Source organism: Falco naumanni, chromosome 14 (genome assembly GCF_017639655.2).
Source record: "Falco naumanni isolate bFalNau1 chromosome 14, bFalNau1.pat, whole genome shotgun sequence".
Classification (NCBI taxonomy): domain Eukaryota; kingdom Metazoa; phylum Chordata; class Aves; order Falconiformes; family Falconidae; genus Falco; species Falco naumanni.
This window is the reverse complement of record NC_054067.1, coordinates 18,686,151-18,699,466: the sequence shown is the minus strand read 5'-3', so window position 1 is coordinate 18,699,466 and position 13,316 is coordinate 18,686,151. Positions and strand designations below refer to the sequence as shown.

The following is a 13,316-nucleotide window of genomic DNA, read 5'->3' as shown; positions in this document are numbered from 1 at the left end:
TAAAAATGGTATGAGAGCTGGAAAGATGATGCGTACTGTGTGTGGAAAGCCTGTTGGGGCTGAAAGCAGTTACTGCTGGTTTTTTCTTTCTTCCGTGTGCTCTGGGATGCAGGCTGCTCACTGACTAGTAGTTGCCCCTGAATCTGCTCTGTTTTCTAACTTGCTCTGTTTTGTCATGTCTTTCTGACACTTTGGAGGGGTGAAAGGGTCTCTTTGTGTGCTGGGTAGTGGAAACAGTAGGAAGTAAATGAAGAACACAAGGTGCTAGTCTATAAAAAAGAGCGTTAAGAGGTGTTTGAGTCTTCATTATGTCCTATCTATGATTTAGAGCATGGTTTTCAAGTGTTACTCAAACATTTTAAGTATCATCTCACCTAAATTTACGTTGGTATCCCTTTTCTTCGTGTACTTATACGCTTGCTTTTTCCTTTTTCTCTTTGCTCTAAAGTAGAACTCGCTGGACAAGTGTTGTGTAAAAAACTAATGTAAAATTCCAAGGAAAGCTATTTCTCAAGAAATAGTGTGATTTTAATGTCACTTCCTAGCAGGTTATCCCATACAGAATTATTATGTTATCTTGGCACCACAACTGATATGTTTAATAATTTTCATTATGTGTTTGGGTCCCTTTGATGCTTGATTATTACATGTAAAGAAAGATTATAAGGTAGAATACATGTACTTTTGAATTTATGGAAAACACAACCTTCCCTTTCCAGATGCATTCATTTTAACTCTGTTTAGCGTTCACTAAATCTGTGGTTATTTCTCTTTTCCTTTGAAATGCACTTATTGTTCTATTTCAAGAGTGAGTCATGTTCTGTTGCTACCCCAAACTATAACATAACAAAAATGGTAAAAATGATTGCCTGTAATCTATTATTACAGGCAATCCAACCTGCCAAAACAAAATTGCCATTTAATAAGGTGGTTTTTTGAACTGAGCCCTGTGGATGCTCCATGCTAACTGAAGTTGCCCACAAATTCTGTATTTAAAAAAATATTTCCTTTTACGTGGCGATATTTTACTATATATGACAGAAAATCCAATGGCATATCCCTCCGTCTCTCAGTCAGTCCTTGCAGTCTCCATGGGCTTTTAGATCACTCTGATGGGAGAACTGGATAAGACAATATTTATATAACATATTGTCAAAGGCCGTATCCAAAGGGTAGTACATTAGAGATGATGTATTTCAGGAGAAGGAAATTCCTGGCACTACTTACATAGCTTATTTCCACAGAGGACCTTTTTTTGTGATTGTAAGTGTTTCCAGTTTACGACCAGAATAATGCAGGGAGAAAGAAAAGTTGAGTGACTTGTCGGTATTTTTTGCAGCAATCTGTATAGTTCCTTCCCTGGGAAAATCATATGGAGAAAATTAAAAGGCGCCAATATGCTATTCAATGCTCAGTCCCAGTGCTCAAAAATCTTACGTATTTATTATTGAAACAGAGCAATTACAGACATTAACGAGTAATTGCAGGATGTTTTGGTAATATTAAACAAGGCAAGTGTGAAGGGTCACCCAGTCTGCTTCTTTGAAGACTACTTTAATCTATTTGATGAGACGGAGTTTTGATTTGCTCTTTGGTCGATCTTGAAATATTTCAAGGTAGTGTAAAGTCGAGGAGACAAGAAGCGGTTAATTACTCAGTCTTCTGGCTCCAGCTCTGATAAGCATTAATGGAAGGCAAGGGCTCTCATCTAAAAACATGGCTCCCCGGCCAAATAATGCATACTTTAAAAAAAAATTCATATAATACTTCATTTAATTCACCTATTTGTTAGTTCCACTGCAGTCTATGTCCTTCTTTCATAGCCTGGGAGGAAACAGCAGAGAAACTGGGTTGAGTTCCCTCTGAAATTCTGCTGCTGAACCTTACTCTTCTGGCAAATAGTTTCATTTTTTGTCTGAGTTTTCTTATCAGCACACACAGATGAAATTCCGAACCCCCACACCTTGCAAGTTACAACAACTCTATAAAAATTAAGTTACTTAGCTGCAAAAATACCAAACCTACAGTTTACTCCAAATGTATGCAGTCATGATGTCACTATTTTTTTGTATTAATTTTATACTTTACTGTTTTATTCCCTCAAGATAAATTAATGCTGAATGCTGATAGAGTGGTTGAACATATAACTGATGCATACTTTTTCTCTCCTAAAAGCACACAAAAGAAATGGGAAGGCCACAGACTCCTTTGAAAGAAACAGCCTTGGAGCCTTGGACTCAGCCACAGGTAGGCTGGAACAACTTTTCTGGTCATGTTTTCTGTATTTCTTAATAGAATTAATCTGAGGTTCTAAGGAAATGCTGCAACAGGTAGCTCTGCAGTTCTTGGCATTGCACATCAAAATTATTTGTTTTGGTGTTTGGCTGCCCAGACTATTGGTAGTGTCTTTTTAGTTGAAGTCTCGACTTTTTTCTAAGGGAGAAATGCCAGGATTATCTTGCTGTCAGTTTTTATTCTTTATGTTATTAAAAAACAGTGCAGAACTTTATAAAAAGAAACCACTTTTTGAATGGAGTGTCAATAAACTGTGTCTCCTGGTGTAGAAAATAACTTTGTGGAAGTTTGTAATTTTGGGAGGAAGGTTTGAAGGATCAACCCTTTCATCATAAGGATTTAACGAAAAAATAAGCAATGCTTAATCATGCAAAAAGAGCTACAGAAATGGGGTTATTAATATGCAGTCTTCCTTAATGCAAAGTGGGTTTGGAAGTTTTTGCCTTGCACTTTTGTACTTACTTGAGCAATTCAGTTATTGTAAATTTCTTACGTGCAGGAGTTCAAAGCCATTTTTGCTGTTTATTGCCCGTGTTTCAGTGTACTGTACTGCACACTGAAATGTGCAGCTTCAGAGGTGACTGGAGGGAAGGAAAAAACCAGTTTCTAGTGTAGGTGAAACTGGCTGTTGCTGTTCCAAGGACAAGGATTGGGTCTGTACAAGAGAAGGCGCTGGAGTGGGGCTGGGATGAAGTAGGGTGCCGGGAAGGCCAATGGGGAGAGTCAAGCTGCTTCTGCAGATTCCTAGGGGAAGATCGCTGCTTTTTTTGGGTTGGGGTCGGAGGGGCATTTTTCCTTCAGCAGCTATCACATCTGTGATTCATATGGCATGGTGCCTCCTCCTGACAGAAACACCTACCTCTGCTTTGCAGGGTTCACCTGTTGCTAAAGGCAGCAGTGAATCTATAGCTGTAATGGCCAAGCTGAGAGTTTCCTGGCAAAGACGGAGAGAACGAGGCAGAGGCAGCAACCTCTGATCAGTAATTACAGTGTGACTGCAGCCTGTGTAGGCTCTGCCTCATATTTTCAGACTGTAAGCACTCTGCCCAAACAAATAGTCTCCAATTTAGTCTCTAGTTTTTACAAACTACATATATGAATCTTGGAAGTTCGGCTTGTTCTAGAGGCGTGTTTGCTTCAGAAGCATGTGGCAGACACAGCATAGGAATTCAGAAGTAAAAATAAAAAAATATAGTAAAATAAAAATCCACCTGTCTGTTACTGCTACCTTTGTTCATGCTTGAGTGCATTCTTTGTATTAGTTGCAATGCTACCTGTGCCGGCTTTCATGGTAAAATCTATACGAGTGATTATAGTAACTCACAAATGGTAAATTCCTCACTGTAATCACAAATACAGGGTATCTGTGTCTGTGCATCTCTACATAGAGAAAGAAGATAGTTACCTGTAAACATGTAAGTCTTGTATCGTAGGGGTATCTCTCAGCTCTTACTCTCCAAAACACAGGATCTTCCCTCTTTCTTATATAAAAGGCTCCCAGGTGTGCTTGTGCCATGCCTGTCTCCAGCTACTGCATGGCCAAACCTCCAAACACCTCTACCCAGGCAGCTGCTAATCACAATAGTTAAGACTGCATTGATCTCTGTCTGCAATCAGTAATGTTTATGTGCAGCACCACAGGAGCTTGCTACGGCCTGTGGTCCATAGCTACTAATAGACAGTAACTCTTTATGTGCGAGAACAAAACTGTTGAGGGAAGTGCTTCGTTCCAGCAGTTACTGCAAAGCAGCTGATGAATCGTTAAGGGAGGGCTAACAGGCTCCTCCTGTTTCCTTGCCTACAGCATGTGCTGCAGAGCAGGCAGAGAGCTTGGCGTTGGGGCTGGGCTGTAGTTGGTTGGCACACAACAGAATTTTGGCTGCTGAGTTGTGAGAGGAGGAGTTGAAGCAGCTCAGTGCTGTGGTGGTTGTTTAGGGAGGCTCTGGTTCACGAACGTGGGTGACAGAGGTGAGCTTTTGCAACCACTTTGGTGGCTTGTGTGACTGTTGCCAGCAGCGCTGTCAAAGAAATACTCGGTTGCACTGTCCCAGTGCTGGTGAGAATCGTTGTTCTTCCCCCATACACAGCCCATTGCTGTGCTGTTGGAGCACTTCTGAAAGCTGTGTTTGCCACTGCTTTACTTAGTAACTACGCAGATTAGAATGTATGAAATGCTTTTGTCATTCCTATTCATTTTTGCAGAAAAAAAATCCTTTTTTTTTTTTTTTTTAAATAACGTACAAAGAAACTAACACCAATATGTTTTTTTTATTTCGTGGAGAGAATAAATGTAATCAACAAAATAAAAAACTGCTGGAACCATTACTGTAGCAGAAAATTAAATTAGATGTTAATTCTTTCATGGATGTAATTCTGGCCCCTGTAAATCCCTCCTTAGATATTTTGTATAAAGTGAGTAAAAATTCATGGCATGGATAAAAGCTTTGTCTATTTTATGAGCAACAAGCAAATGATCCAAATGGTGCTCATAAAGCAAATGGTTCCCAACTCTAAAAGGAGGAGAAATACATCTAAAAGCTGCTACAATGAACCATAAGTAAAACCAACTCCTATTTACAAAAAGGTGGTATTTACATGAAGGTGTTCTGATTCCCCCTCCCCTGCACCTCAAAGGGAGAGACTCTCTACTTTTATCTACTTAATAATAGCAGTAAAAAAATCATTACATTTTCTTGGGCCACTTACTGCTGTTCAGTGTTGAGAGCTGCTGTGGGATGTGTTTTATCAAGAGAGAAAGTGGACGAAATAGCTGAAAGCACAGTTTCAGTGTCCAGGGCCAAACGGTCAGTGAAGCAGAAAGTACCACATCTGGCCCCTGGTATCACCAGGTCAGAACCTGGTACCTGTTAGCGGTCGGGCGATTTCACACAGATGTTATAGTCTGGGGGAAACATGAAATGGTGCTTTTTGTGCAGAGGGAGGGAAGGCTTTATGTCGTACTGACTGTCGTGGCTCTCATTTGACGCCTTTGTTCAAGGTTTCATCTTGGAAGCAGCCAGGTAGCTAAAAATTTTGAAACGGAACTGTTCAATCAAACAAAAATGAAGAACTGTGATGCTTTGTCAGGCTCGTTTCTTATTTGATGCTGGTAGGGTTTGTTCCTGTCTTTACTGCTTTGTTTTTTTCATTTTTTTTTGACTGTGGTTTAATAAGTTCCTAGAGCAATATGACACTGACAACATGGGAGTTCTTTTTCATGGCCATGCCTTTTAACTTGCAGTTTTCTGTATCTTTTTCTGTGGACTCAATGAGTGGAAACTGATGTTACTGCCTGGAAAATAAAATATGAGAGACTCGTTCCGATAAATTCGGGACAAGACCTTTGCAGATAAGGAACATGTGTGGTAGTAGTTGCCCAAATAGACTTGTCATCGGTTTACAAGCTTTATTTAAATGCTAAATACCATGTATTCCTGTGGTTATGCTTTTTTTGCTGCTTTTCCTGATTAAACATTTAGCTGATAAACCCTGTCAAGGCTGTTCAGAGCTAGTGCAGTTAAGATTACATATTTATAGCCTCTATTTTTATAGTCAGTTAGAAACAAGACAATTTAAAATCAAAGTAATCTGTAATTGTTTAAATTTTTGAACTTGTTGACAGTGTTTTGAAATCTGAATTTTGTGTGTTAATAGCATGAAATAATATTGATCATGATGATTCTGATGCAGAAACTAATGGCTTTGTTATTCTAAATTATGAGGAGGCAAACTCATAAAACTGAAATAGTGGCAAATAGTGAGGTTTGCCACTATGGCAGATACAGCAAAACTCCCACTCTTCAGTTGCAGACTGTTTCTTATTTAAAACTTAAAACTTTTGTCTTTTTTTTTTTTTTTTTTTTTTTTTTGGTGACTGTTACATTACTATCTATTATCTGTCTGCCTGAAATACTGCATAGAAGTGATTCCTAGAAGTGTTCGATTAGTGCTGTAGCTTTTTATTTGTTTATTAATTGTAAGAACTCCCAAATGCTCTCATTCACTTAAGACAAAGATTAAAAAGCCAGAGTACACTTGCATTAATTTTCCTGGCCCAAATGTAGCATAATTACTTTAATGAATACGTTTATTTATCCGCTTTCCTCATGCTCTTCCTCTTTCACAGTCCACGTTGTAACTAGAAACCCAGACAATGATGACCCTCAAGGTTTACAGCTCTTCTCAAAGTTCTCTGTGAGGGTTGAATATCCAAGGACTCAGATTTTTCAACACTCAGGTAGTGCCTATTCACATATGACCTACAAATAAGCAACATCTCCCACCAACATGGCTTTATTGGCACCTGGTGTGATAGTGGTGCATTGCCACAGCAAGGAGCATGTCAAGCAGGAGCGGTAGAGATACGGACCAAGTGCAACCATTTTTATCTCTTCAAAAGCAGAAGTGGAAAATAATTTGTTGCCTCTTTTGCATCTGTAGTTTTATTTTCTCTTTGTTTGTGTGATTTGCACGTTTTGGGTATTGGTTTTGGGTTTGTTTTTTGTTTTTTTTTTTTTTTTCCTTTTAAGCAGAATTACTTTTTGTGGAAAGGGAAAAACACTCAGACCGAAATTTAATTGCAAATGATAGAGTATAGTATTTTTCTGCTGAATTTTAAAGAATCACTTTATAATCTTGGAACAGTGGATAACAACATCACTAATCCAATATTTTAACAGTAAATACGTTTGACAATGGGAATTGCTACACTAATCTTATATCCCTCCACAGTATAGTTAAGAAATCCACGGGGGGGTTTACTAATCAGTTTTTGTAAAGTAAATCAAGTCATGTAATTCTGGTTCCCCCTAAACACCCGGCAAGAGCCATGTGCAGTACTTCTTGTTCTTTTCATCAGTTTTGTACTCTAATCTGCAGCCACACTTTCCTCCTCAGTATGCAAGAAAGAGACTTTTGGAGAGAGAAGTCTCCAAGCCCCCTCCGACAGAGACGTCTCATTAGGTGAGCCGGCCACTCTCCTCCTTCCCCTCGCCTGCCACCCTGGGAAGGGGCGCAGTGAGTCCACCTCCTGCATGCAGGCAAGGAGCTGCTGATAATAAATATCATCCAACATGTTCTCTGCTATGCTTCTAATGTGTATTATTAAGCTCCTTAGTATAGACCCCGATTTTACTGACCAGTGAGATATATTGCAATATTGCTTGTGTTTTTATCTTGTTATAAAAAGTGTCAAAAATAAAATAGTTTTCTTTTTTAAAAAATCATAAACAGGGTATCTTACATTAGGAAGAAATATTAACAACCATGGTTAAATATTTGAAGAGAAGCAACTATTAAGAATTCTGTGCGTATTATGTTCCCACAGTTGGTGGGAGCCGAGTTATTTTTCATGAAGTCCTGGTGTGCTCTGTTTACTTAGCTCACAGCTTCAGCCTTCAGGATTCCTATCACTGAAAGTCAGAATGGAACTGAAACTTTATTTCTGATTTGGTGTCTTCAGCTTAGATACAAACCAGTCACCTAAATAGATCTATGCAGTCCAGTTACACCCTGCTTATATTTAATGTTTAGAATCTCTGTGCTCAAAATATTCCCATTTTATTTGTTGCCTGAAATTTACATATACCTCAGGTATATTTCTTATTTAATGGAACTTTAGTTTTAAATCCCAAATTCTAACACAAAAAACTTGATAAATTTTAAAAATAAAAATCCACAACTGAGTAGAAGGTGCAGGGATTCTAAATACAATTAGAATTGCCTGCATAAATATCTCAACTCTTTTTGAACACTGCAACCTTAAAACTTGGGGTGGGGGTGTGTGTGTTTCTTAAAATGGAGGTCTGACAAGCTAGAAGGCAACTGGAAGCAGAGAGTTGCTTTGGTCTAATTTGATTACCAGCGGGAACAAAATAGTATTTGATTAAGAAACTTAAGGAAAAAAACACACTCATTATTGCGCTTTGAAAATAATTACAGTGGATACCTTTATAAACACTTAATCTTTCCAGCAGCAGCTAGTGCAGGACCTGGCAGCCAAAAGGTACAAACCTGGCTTCTCACAGATAGCAGCAGTATTTCAGTTTTGCTGTGTTTCAGGGTTATAATCTGTAAGGTATTCCTGACATTCTAACAACTAATGCATCCAGAAGTCAGGGTACGGCTCTGGAAAGGCACTTAATGGAAAGGCAATTTATTAAGTGGAAATGGGCATTAACCATTTCCTGTCTAGTGATTGTTTTCCCTGATTTTTCCGGTTAATATGGAATAGAAGAATACCAACATGCCATATATAAAACAGTGTATCAGCGTGTATTGGGCCACTGGGACTATTAAACTCTAAATTAAAAAGAAGTGGAGTTTAATTACAAGATCTTAACAAATAAAAACTAAATTATAATTAAATAAAGACTTTGTAGTAAAGTAGGTTGCTAAGATAACCTAGCCAAAAGGAAGACCTCTCTTTTTATTGCTCTAGTAAGATTTTGGTGTATTTAACAGGCTTTATATAAATACATATATAAATACATTTTTTTCCCCCAAGATCTAGTGTTTTTATAGCATATGAGCATTGGGAGTTAGTAGCTAATGTAGCTGAAAAGTCACTTGGAGAAAATAAGGAAAAATAAAAAGCAGGATACCAGAGTTGTGAGCACTGAATTTGCTATTGATTTCATCAGGGGAAACAATTACAAAGGCAGGAAAAATTCCCATTTCATTTAAGTTTGTCTGTTTTCCAGACCAGTTCATGACTCTAGGATCAAAAACTCTCAATTTGACCTAAGCTACAGTTCTGTTAATTGAAAGAGAACTCTACAGACAGTTCCCATACAGTTTGCAAGGTCCATTTCCAGGCATTCAGCTGTGCAGAAGCAGAAGGGCAGTCACTTTGGTGGTTGTACCTCTGAGGACAAGCAGTTGTGTGTTTGTCAGATTGTTACATGTATTTTCAGAACCCAAATGTCAAAGGTGCTGAGTGCAAAGCTGGGGGACAGTAAAGGTTTCAGGTCCTTGCTACCATCAAATATTTAAATCTTTTCTAAGTCATTCACTGAGACTTTGAAGAACATCTTTTCGTGGTTGGTTTTTGGTTTTGGTTTGTTTGTTTGTTTGTTTTTTTGTCCACCATGCCAGCGATGTTGTCTACCTAATTTCTTTGGCTCATGCTGTTAAATCTTTTCCTTCCTCTTGCTTCTGACATGTCAGTGTTGTTATTACAGACTTGAGCAGCAGTGTAAATGAGAAAATAATTGGTAAGAGGAGTGGGAAGCTCAGCTGTAGAGCATCACCTGCAAATTTAGCCCAGTGTGCATGAAAACAGGTAACCCCAGAAAGCCTGCTCTCAGTGTGCGTCACGCTGGAGCTACAGGAGGGAGCTGTACTGCTCGATGCAGGCAGTTGATTTATTCTCCATTACCATATGCTGAGTTGGAGGAGATGGGGTACTCAGTAGTGAAATATCCAATGACAATATTTAAAAAGGGCAGGTAGACAGCTATTCCTTCATCTCGTGAGATGCGGAAAGCCCTGTCAGCGTCTAAGTAAATCACCACAGACCCGCTTTCAGAAAATGTAGATGAGGTCTTTGAGGTGCCTTTAGTTATCTATGGGGAGGCTCAGAATGGCTTTCCTCCTCACAGTATTTCTTCTGCCATCACCCCCATTTGGCGAGAAAGCGGAGATGTCCCCATTATTTAGGAGAAAACACCAAGTAGCAAAATCATTAAGTTGCATTGGACTGTAACTTACTTGCTCTGAGCGGTGCTCAACATGCATAAATCTTAAAGCAGAAAACATAAATGAGACATGATTCATTGAGGTGTCCATTTTTCCAGTGTCCAGCTGGCCCTCACTCGCAGCACAGTTAGCTGTGATGTAAAGTGGGAACAGACCCATCCTCTGCGCCGCTGCAGCTGGCGGATGTATTTATGCATCCCAGAGTAAGAGAAGTGGTCTGAAAGGCTTTCAGAAAGCATGAACATAATAAAACCTTTCTGGTCTTCTGTTTTAAACCTTAAAAATCACATTGGCATCAGCGTGGACCTTTGAAGAGTGAGTGAGGGAAAGCTTTTGGAAGTGGTGGGCTTTCAACTGTCTCTTAATTTTCTGAGATTTTTCTTCTCCACACTATACTTTTAGGAAAATTTTAATGTTTTTTCTTGGTGGTGGTGGGTTTTATTTGGTGGTAGTGTCTTTTGTTGTTGGTTGATTGGATTTTTATTACTGTAAACTTTCACAGTGTTTAATAATATCTTCCGTCCTGATGAATGAGCCGTGCAAATTTTATGTTGCTGGATATTAAACACAGTCACTGCCAGCAAGTCTTGTCACAGGGAATAGCAGAAGTAGACACCAGATGCATCAGGTGAGCTGCTCACCTGGAGGCGTCCATCCTGGGGTCATGATTCTCTAACGCTGAACGCTTGCTTTACTATTGATCATAATGGAAGAAGACCGAAACCCAGTGTTAGCTTTCAGGTAAGAGGGACAGATTATTTACAAATGCTGTTAGGGCCCCTAGTACACACTGACCAAACTACAGTTGATGTCTCTGAATGTTGAAAATAGTTTTGGACTGAATGTAGGTAACTGAAATGAGGTATTGCACCAGTCCATTGAGTTATAGGATTATTGTTGCGTGTCCGTAGTGGAGGCGGTGGCTCTGGGTTGCTGTTGCCAAGTCACTTACCCTCTCAATTGGTTTCTGAGCTGTGAAATCAGTTGTTCTTCTTGAAGGATATTTTATGGGATAATTAATTTTTTGGCTACAAATCATTGCATATGAAACAAGTATACTCAAACTTGGTGCCCCAGTGGCTCGAAGGTAATGGATATTATGTATCCATTTGAATCCCAGATGAGATTAACACCACTGTTCTCTCCATCTGCCTTTGAGAAAGAATCCAATAAATAACAAGGCACATAAGGGAAAATTATCACATTATATTCAGCATTTACAGCATGTGTATTAATTAGTGTGAGGAGACAGGTGCCCACTCAGAGTGGCTGGGTGCTGTGCCGCTGACAGTGCCCGTGTTGAGGTTTTTTAACCCAGAGCAGCACTGGCCTTGGAGACCAACACTTCTTGCTCCTCAAGCAGTGCCTCATGGGCTTGCTGGCAAGCAACATTGTGCAGTGCTTCTTGTTAAGGTTTTTGCTTACCTTCATCTAAAAGGGATTGCAAAAAAGGGATAGGAAGGGGGAAGGAATTGTGGAGGTTTTGCCTATTCTGATAGCTTTTGATTACAAATTCTGCTGCTGAGTTGGGAATGTTGGAGCCCAACCTGGCCACCCAACCACCTTGCATGTGCCCCATCAGCTACATTGAAGTGTCTGTGCAATGTGCAGGGAAGCCATTGTGTCCTGTCATTATTAGTTCAACAAATAAGACTTTCCAGATCTCATGTCACATGTTCTCCCATCTTGTATCCCTGCAAAGCAGGTGAACTTACTGATTTTCAAGCCATATGATTCCAAGCCATTTTGTCCATCTGACTGAGCCTGCTCTGTCATCTTCCAGCAGAACAAGCTTTTGTAACGGTTGGAGGCAAATTACAGGGGGTCTCAAAAACGTGGTGGTGGCCTTGAATCAATGGCCACTGAAATGGTGTATCCAGCCTGCAGTCTGCCTGCTGGAAAAGACACAGATGACAAACAGGGTGCGTGTGCTAAGTCTGAAGATACCTAAAATAGATTTGTATAATACAGTATTTCTCCTCTCTTAAAAATGAAAATACCTTTGTTTAGCAGCTAACTCTGATGAAGGCAGATAGTTTTTTGGTATGTATAATTCTTCCTATGTATAAACTTCATTTGGAAGGCTCCTACAACATTTTTCCATGGTTTTATAAACAAATTTGTAAAATTTGTATTCATTCATGAAATTATATTAGGGAAAATACCATTAGAAAAGAATGCCAGGTTCCAGATAGTAGATGGTGCTGCAGACCAGGACTGTTGTTTGGAAAATTATGAACAAAACTTTACATTTTTACTTTGTTTTGAAATACCTCTATGCTTTCTCAAATACCACATGATAGCAAAAAAGAATTGTTGTGCATTATGCTGTTTTTTCTAACTCTTAACAGATATTACAAGTAGCTCAGACCCAGAAAGGAATTAATTAATGTTGCAAACACTATGACAGTGGTTGGTGTTTGTAGTAGAATTCATCATCTCTGAAAAGATGCGTATTCTACTGCTTTGGGTTTAAATCCATAAATTTTCACCAGCAACACAGTACTTTGTAATGTGATGAATTTCACTATAGGGCTGTGATATGGATGGTGTAAACTGTGAACCAAGAGAAATTGCACTTTGTTTTATTTGTCATGCCCTCTCTTTGTGCTGCCATTCTCCCTCAGGATTTTATTCTAAATTCCTCTTCACTCTTGGGCAAAGATTCACGTTAAATAGTCAGGTTGCCACGACTTGTGGAAACTTCTTCTCCTGAGGTGCCCGTAATGAGTTATTGCAATGGCCAAGGTTAGTTCCAGTTGCTCATTTTTGCAGTTCAGGATGTTCAGCGCAGTATCGTCCTAATCTGAAGCACTAACAATTTCCTGAGGATTTACTATAGAGGGACATTTTTAGTACTGGGTTGTTTATCTGGTTCTACTCTACACTTACATTCTCACTCTACAAATTGCTGCAGTTCTTGGGTTTGTCGTTCAGATAACATGATAAAATACTATCTTCTTTATTCTGTATGTTTAATGCAATATGCATGTTTGCTGGAGGATCTTGAACAGCTTTCCAGGTATTCCCGTGCAATTCAACTGTGGACTGGGAGCATCCAGTCCCTGGTTTTACTGGGAAAGAAACACAGGCTGAACCCGTAGCAGCACTGACCAGTTAGAGAGTGGGAAGTGTAGGGAGCACGTTGTCTGGCCCACAGCTTGGATGTACATCTTACACTTACGGTGGTTTGTGATGGCTTTTCATCAGGATAATGGCCAGAACTGATGGATCAACATGCAGTACGGAATGCTTCTAACATGGATTCAGCCTTTTTATGTATTTTGCTCTCTCTCACTTCACACATTTGTAGCTGCCTAGGC

At 39.3% G+C, this 13,316-nt stretch overlaps 1 protein-coding gene across 1 annotated transcript in view; it reads left to right on the top strand.

The window, feature by feature from the left end:
• Window positions 1-13,316, top strand: part of PCDH11X (protocadherin 11 X-linked) — a 508,255-nt gene that overhangs the window by 245,046 nt on the left and 249,893 nt on the right. Inside the window, 1 exon segment of the mRNA XM_040614703.1 lies at window positions 2,176-2,247. Within this exon segment, the coding sequence (XP_040470637.1) occupies window positions 2,176-2,247 (72 nt within the window).